Below are 8,374 nucleotides of genomic sequence, written 5' to 3' on the forward strand. Positions count from 1 at the left end.
GTACTCGTGTGGACGGGCCCTAAGACTAGTGTCATAACAAAGATGCGTTGTCGTTCATAAATGTATAAATTACAACAGTACATCTTCATTCTGATCTGGCCTGGCATGATGTTTGATTTAAAGAAAGCTTTTTAACGTGAACAACAGGGCGATGACGACTGTCCGTTTGGCCACCACACTGAGGTGAACCAAAGCTGTGGCATCCATTGGGTGTATCTTTGAGGATGCAGTTTTCGTCTGTCACTGTTGATCTGACAGTGAGCTGCATATCATACGTACTCCTCTATCTAAACATAGTATTAAACTACTAGAACTGGCAACACCACTTTCATTAGATGACTGGTCTTGCTGTTTCCTTATTGGTGATCCTGTTGATTACGGTGAGAAATGAAGCAGCACGCCACACAAACGTTGACATCAAATCGTCATGACATTTTTATAAAGCCATGTCGCTTTTTAAAAACGAACACTCTTTTTAATTATTGAAAGTAGTCCCAGCCCCACAGAGCTTGATTTAGTATGTAAGGAAGTTGCCTAGTTCTTTTGTATGAAGCAATGTAATGTCTGTCTGTCTTGCAACCGTGTGGATGAGCTGATGTGTTTCGTGTCGTTTCGTGTTTTAAAAAATGACTTCAGCTTTCTGTTTTTCCTTTTTAGTTTCTTTCCGCTTCTCTGTTGGTGCTTCACGTCTGACAGTCAGCTATCCTATTCCAGTGACACTAATGTAACTGAGAGTAGTCATACTTCAATAATGACTTGAATGTCAGCTATTTAAAATGACTTTGAAATGATACTGATAGGTGTTTGAACTGCACGCACACCAGTGTCACTGCAGGCCATAAACTGTGATTTGGTTATGGTAATGTTACCTGGCTACATGCAGCTGCCAGCAGGAAGTGTTTGTTTATGTGGTTTGGTACAACATTGTGTTCCAGGAAACTAAACCTCTTGATGTTTAAAATAGCAGTCTTTAATGTGATGTGTCAAGTTACATCTTTGGTGGTGTCTGACGAGAAATCCACACAAGTTAGAAAGTTGACATCCAAACTTGCAGTATTTCTGTTCTTTTGCTGTCAAACTGCCGGCTGTGTCGGTAATCAGTTAAATGCACGAACACGAAGTCGGTACATTTAAAAAAAAATATATTAAAGGATCTAATTGGAATGCTGTATTGTGGGATACCTTAGCACAGCGTTAATGACTTTCTCCTTTCTCAGACGCTCTTGTGTGAAAGCAATTAAGCTAATTCTGCTTAAGTTTTCACTTTGCAAACATACTGGCCGGTCAATACTCTGTCCTGCGCTCTCTCAGGAGGTCAGTCCTGCATTATAAATGCCATCCCAAGTGGTTATTTACATCCCAACAAGTGCCTTCGAACAAAACAAGCGTCGTATGTTTGTCCTGTCTTTGACTTCTATTTGTCATTGATATTTCTAAGACGCTCATCTGGCAAGAACATCATCTGAGTGAACGTCTCTGTAACCCAGGCCTTCGCTGCATTGCTTCGATCCCGACATGGACAAATGAGAAAGCGTCTATGGATCAAATGGCTGGCACAGATCCCCCCGCATGTGTTTTTGACTGTCTGCCCTTTGGCTCAATGCAGTACCCAAACTGTCCTGCCAAAAACGACTTGCGTCACTCTCTCCCGCTGGCCTGCGCCGCACGTCGGCATGCCTCTCCATCCTATTCTTGTGGACATCAGAGAGGTGGCAGGCAGCACGGGGCCCTGCTCTTTGCCTGCGTTGGAACATTTCTGCCCATTTAAATGATCTTCATCTTTTGGTAAAAATGTAGTTCAGTGCAGGTACAGCATTTTGAGACCTTGCCCTCCGTTCTAGTTCTAGTTGTGTGCATCCTCGGTGCAGAAAAACGAGTATGGTCACGTTTTCTGAACTGGAGGCTGCTTTTTTACTCGTCATGTGGGTTCATGAAGTGAACGTCTCTGAGTTTGTGACTTTAACAAACACTCGGCTCTCAGAGTAGTAGCAGATTATTTTTCTTTCGATTGACTATCTGTTTAATGCTCTTATCTAGTGGAGTATATACACTGTTTCCCAGTCATATTGGGTAACTTCCCTCATCACAGTGGTTCCAGGTCTTCTGTGGCAGTGCCAGTGGCCACGCAGCAGATCTGCAATCAAATCGGCAACTCTCTAAGTGCAGCCGTGCCATTACTGTAGCCATTAGCTCAGCAGCCTTGTGTAACTGTAATGGGGCCCTCTGCCCTCTCTTGAGGATATGCTGCCTGCCAGCGAGCTAGTTCCCGACAGAACGCAACCACTGCTACTTCATCCCAATCTCTCTGCAGCGACATAACCAGAGCACTGTGCACCTGCATCCTATTTACATAATGACAGCGTACGTCTCGCAATCAACCAACAAATGCTTTTTGGAACTTAGTTAAGTTGGTATCACGGGGAGAGATTTGTGCAGAGAGGATGTGGGTGTTATTGTCTGTGTGCGTATGGATGTGTTTTTCCTCCCGTGCTGTTTAAAGGTGTCTCACAGTAACTCCTTATCTCCTCCCTGCTTTTCTCTGCTGCTGTCCAGCTGTTCGGGGAACACAGAGGTTTATTTTACATTAGAGATTTGTTTGCAGACACTTCAGATACCATTTATTGTAGATATAGATTTTACCATCACTGTGTTGTTGCTGCTGTTTATATTCCCCCAGATGCAAATCAAAAAAACACTGCAGAATAATTTCCTGTGTATGTTTATATCTATATAACTATTATCATGTACTTAAATATTATTGTATGTAAGTCTACTATGAATGATAGAATGATACATTTCGCTGATCCTTGATAAGAACAAATGGAGCAACAACATGTTTGCAGTCAGTAATAAGTGCTGCAAGGGAAAATAAAACAAACAAACAATCACGCTGATCTGTTTCGCTGATAAAACATTTAACATCTACAGTCCGGTGGCAATGTCAGTGGCTAAAGAATACAGGAGATATTTTAGGAAGTAGCACCTGATGCAGTTTACATAATTTATCCATCAAACTCTATCGCTCATAACAATCTGCAGCATATGGCAGAGCGGCATCCCAGCTGAGCAGACCGTGGTATGGCATCTGTTTATTATTCAACTGTAAAGCACTGTGCCTCCTTTTATCATAACTCTTTCCTAACTACATTTGAGGAGTCACCGCTCCAAAACACCAGCGATCAGTCTGCGTCACAAACCTAATGACGTTTGACTCATTCTCTTACTCCAGCTCCTCTCCTCAACCAGGATCTTTGCAGAACTCGCCGTTGGAACCACTGTTTTTTGTTTTGCGCTCACTCTCTCGCCAATGTCGAGCCTCTCTCGCCCTAATGCTGCTACCTCATCAGCAGCAGGGATCCGTTTCCCTGTTACATCATCTACAGCAGAGTGTAATGGCTGGTTTATTTAGTTAGCTCTCGTGGCAGAGCCAAATGTGGGGATCGAGGAGAGATCAGAGGACGCCTCCTGCTGCTTCTGCCACTGGTGGTTTTTAAAAAGGAGAGCTGGAAATTGTTGTCTGTCCGTCTCGGGGGTGGGTTCAATAGCAGGATGCCATTTAAGGAACTAAAGCACGAGAAGTGGAAATACACACAGTCATTGATGCAATTGTTAGTACCGGAAAACCAACTGTTACTTGATGACGTGCAGAAAAGGCCTTTTCTCTGTCACTCTCTCTCTCTCTCTCACAGTCCTAATAGCTCTCTCACTCTATTCCCTCCTGTCTCTCTTGTGTTGCTTCTGGTTACATAATCCTCGCTGAATGTTGATAGTAATCCACGTCCTCCCTCCCCCTCCCCCTCTATCCCGTCCTCTCTATGTGGCCTGCACAGGTTAAGCCGTAGAGGACTCTCGCTGGTTGCCGGAGGAAAAGATGTGCGATGGAATGGTAGCGTTTCAGACGAGAGCCCCGTCCTCCTCCTCCTCCTCCTCCTCCTCTCTAGCCCACAGGCTGGCTGCCTCCGCGCTTCTCCTCCTCTTCACCCTGCTCCCTCATGGTCACGCATCAGGTAAGACGCAGACACACAAACCCACTCATATTTTCTTTCTCTCCGCCACTGCTCCCACACGAGACACATCGACTGAACCGCCATCTTTGCCTACCTCTCGTGGATTGATGGAGGTTATTTTCCCCATGTCTCGCAGGTCAGTTAGATTAAATTGGCTTCCTTTACCCTTGGCTCGGTCAGGTTGCTGTGTCTCAGAGCGGCAGCTGAGAGCTCAATCCCACACACTCTGTGAATCCATTCACTGCCCTAATGAGTCACAACAGTTTTCCTCCGCTACTGAGTGAAACAGAGAGATGATGTTGTCTCTGGTCACATTGCTGTCATAAGGTTTTAATCAGCTATGACATTTAGCGTCCTCCGAGAGCTTTTAGCAGGGCTAGCCAGCTTTGGTTATCGGCCCACAACAACCTTCAGATTAGGTTCTGCGCCTGAGATCTTTTAGTATCTTATTTTTTCTTATCTTTCAATGTGAAGCATGACGTTTTTGAAATTGAGCTGTTGTGTTTTAGAGGGAAATTTGATTCACAGTATGTCTTTCTTTTGTACTCACTGAACCCCTTCACTTGTGCCAGCTTTCCCTTCACTGTAGCCCTTCAATGTTCCAGCCCCCCCCCCACCAACAAACACACTACCTACACACACACACACACACCACACACACACACACACACACACACTCCCCTCACATAACCAGCTTGTGAAATGTGCCAGATGTCCTTGCCACAGCGAGGAGGCGGACTGTGTATGTGTGAATAAGTGAATGTGTGCGAGGGGAGGTTTAAGGCACTGGGATGTTTTTAAGCCATTAATTGATTTCCTTTCTTAAATGTCTTAAATAAATGAATGTGTATGAGTGTGAGAAACGACAGAAGGAATCAAGAGAGATGGGCGGATGGGCAAGGGGAGAGTGCTGCTGCTGTCTGTCTTATGTAATACACATGATTCATGTAGAGCCCAGAGGGGCTGGTATCACGCTCACGTTCTGTGTCCAACACACTCACACACACACACTGCCTACCAATACCGAGGAAATGTGTCCTCAAATCCCCAGCCCACGTGTTCTGTGTACTGTATTTGTGTGTATCTGTGTGTGTGCGCCACTTGTCATTTGTGGATGTTTTTCAGATAACATTCAGTATAAGGTTGTAACCAAAAATTCTCTGAGTCAGTGTATCAGAAGCCAGACCCTATATCAAACATGTTTGTGAGAGTTGGTGCATTATGTAGGGACAAATGTGCTCCCAGAATTGCTTTCCAGTACCCATGATGCACCTGCGAATTTAAGACTGCCAGTCAACTGATGGGAAAGGACAGATAGTTGTCTCGACTCCACCACAAAGGCTTTTTTCACCTGGCTTGTTTAAAGTGCGATTTATGAACTGTGTGGTCTGAATCTTTCTAGACCTACTATCTCAATAGTTGGTTAAAGGGATCTTACACCCCCATTAATAAACATTACATTTGTTTACATTTGTTTACATTTACATATATATATATAGATATATATATATATATATATATCTTCCAGTTTCTTTTGTTTTCATATTTCTACTGCTATTATTTCATGTTGTATTTAGCCTAGTTTTCAAACATGTCATGGAAAATTCTACATGGGTTTTCGATTGAACTGACTGGTGACGTGTTTCAGGTGTTATCATATTATAATTACTGTCTTATATTGTGCGAGATGGTATTTTTGCTGACTCACAGTTCAAGAGTTTTGGCTTTTCAAAATGGTGTACAGCACTTGTTATTAGCATATGAATATAAACTAAAATATATTAGTAACTCCAGTGCATGACTTATGCACAGATTTCGAGGCAGCCTGAATGAAATAAACCTCTTAGCTGTATGTTAATGATGAATGAGTACAGTAGTTTTTTTGGCATTTTTCAATTCAGGCGCTGTAGTGTGAACTTAAATATTTAATCAAACATCACAAGCAACTACTGAGGTTGAGGAGGGAAAGAAGTAACAGAAAAAAGCCAGAAAGTATTTTTTAACAAAACCTACTGCCCTTCTCTAATTCTCACTTGCAATGCAACAGAAAATGAGAGGACAGGGCCAAGAAAAGTTAATAGAACAGTACAAATGTGTAGTAAGTAAACATAAGAAGACATAACAGATACGATCATACTAAAACAACCAATACATGAATTGCAGCATTTACAGCATGAAAGTATGAAATTAAAGCTATAATTAGACATATTACCATAATGTGAAGCACTCATTTTGAAGCTTTAAAGTCATCATGTTATTAGTTCTGTTCACCCCCCTCCATTTCATTCCTGCTCACCATACATAATTCACATAGGTAATCCCTTGACATGTTCCACGGATGGAGATTGCTCTGGAAATTTTCATGAATATGAAATTTCATCACTGCTGACAGGCTTATTCCAGACTCATACAAATAGCAGTGTGCGGTATGAATAGAAATGGATGCTAAAAAATATACTGTACAGCATTTGCATACTAGAACCTAAACTCTAAACACCAGCCAGCAGCGCAGCGCAGAGCAGAGCAGCGTCAAACCTCTATTTTTGGTCTGTGGAGGTTTATAGTATTTTTGTGGATATTACTCTTTTAAGAAATGTGGCCTTTAAGTGATGGGAAATAAGATGCAGAGACTGGGTGGATGATAGACTGTAAAGGTTAGGGTACTTTTTGCTCCCACTTTTCCTTCCTTTAACAAAGAAAGGAAAAGCTTTAAGCTTCCGCATTGGTGACTCTATGTTCTCTGTAGAAATGTCAGGACAACAATTTCTTGTATCTGTTAACACGCTCTGTTAGGAAGTATTCACGAAGCCTTTTGGGGACGCGGTATTTTTAGAGCTAATCACAGTCCAATGCATGTCTTTTTTATCTGTCGCTCAGCTGTTGAGTGTAAACAAGATTACCCGCAGGGTATCTGCTGAGCTAATGTAAATCTCTGTTTGTGATTACTGTGTATGATTACATTTGTGTTTATGATTCAGGTCATTCTTTCAAAAGTAGCAACATGCTAAACAAAACATCCTCTGCATTCAAGCAGAGTGCCAGTAAACAAACACAGCAACAAAGCGGCACCTAGGGTCTGTGTATGCACAGGATAAATGGCATCAGTCGCTTGTTTCACGTCTTTTCTGAGTCAATCTGACGTCCCACTGGTGTTGGCTGCATAGAGCTCAGTTCCTAATATGGTGTCAGTTCCTTACAGTGAGCCTTTGTGGTTTGTTTCAGAGGAAGTGGACCTAGACAGTGAGTCACAACTGAGAAAGTAAAGATGGGAACTGAGCACCAAAGGGTCTATTCATATATGATCACGTGACGTGTTTTCTACTATAACACAGCAAGTGGGTCCACTTAAATAGATAAACGACCCTCTTTACAAACCCATTGTCTTTTGAAGTTGAGTTAAAGCTGTACAGGAAAGTGCCAGCGAGGACCAGAAGTCTCCCACAAACAAGCATGCTGTGTGCTCTGTGTGGTGTTGACGCTTATGTATGTTCATGTGTGAGAACGGGAAATGGCTTTCCCCGGGCCGGGAAGAAGATTGGAGCTGTAGGTAAAGAAAAGAGCAAGGTGAAAGCGGAGTGGGGCAAGAGAAGGAGCAGGGAGCCGCCTTTCTTTTTCCTCTGAGATGTGTGTTTGTTTTTGACAATAGATTGTCCATTCTTGGCTTAAGTTGAATACACTTTTCTCCACCTGATGAAGGCCTGTTGCACAGACATCCGTTTTGTTTTGGCAGGTCTTGCATCAGTGTGTTGGACCTACCCGAGGAGGATATGTTTTCTCGAAAGTCAAGTTGCTCAAGGAAAAAGACTTGACAACTCCCTTTTTCTCTTTAATAACAGAGTAGACTCTAGTGGCTAGCATAGCGTCATTGCTCTGACCACAGAGGAAAATATCTGAATGAGCCATGCCCTACTTTTGGTGTCTTCAAACAGCTGTAGTCTTTGAAACTTGTTGCTTTCTTTATCCAAACAAAACTCTGTGTGTGTGTGGTGTGTGTGTGTGTGTGTGTGTGTGTGTGTGTGTGTGTGTGTGTGTGTGTGGATGCAAAAAAGTCAGTCTGCACACTGTTGGTTTCCCCTTGCAAAGTTTGCTAGATTGGCTGGGTTTACAAACAGTGCAGCCGGAGGGGAGGGGGGAACAATGGGTCCTGTGCAATTAACTGTTCAGAATAGTCCCCTGAAGTCCTGTTAGCAAAGGCGGTTTGCAGGCAGGCAGAAGTAAAGCAATACGTTGGCTACTGGCTCCTTTCTGAAATGTGAGAACAAAGAGGGCTTTTAGGGGGGTGTTGGAAGCCACAGACCAAACCACAGCAAGCTACTGCTCCACTAGATCACCAGTCTGCAATTAGGACTGCTCTCTCTCTCTCTCTC

General features: G+C 43.1%; 1 protein-coding gene across 1 annotated transcript in view; it reads left to right on the top strand.

The window, feature by feature from the left end:
- Positions 1–8,374, top strand: part of susd6 (sushi domain containing 6) — a 30,640-nt gene that overhangs the window by 2,919 nt on the left and 19,347 nt on the right. Inside the window, exon 2 of the mRNA XM_035678538.1 lies at positions 3,831–4,007. Coding sequence (XP_035534431.1) covers positions 3,872–4,007 — 136 coding nt within the window. The 5' untranslated portion in view covers positions 3,831–3,871. The remainder of the gene's footprint in view (positions 1–3,830; positions 4,008–8,374) is intronic.

The sequence above is a fragment of the Morone saxatilis genome, unplaced genomic scaffold (assembly GCF_004916995.1).
Source record: "Morone saxatilis isolate NCDOM2014 unplaced genomic scaffold, NCSU_SB_2.0 Contig7, whole genome shotgun sequence".
Classification (NCBI taxonomy): domain Eukaryota; kingdom Metazoa; phylum Chordata; class Actinopteri; family Moronidae; genus Morone; species Morone saxatilis.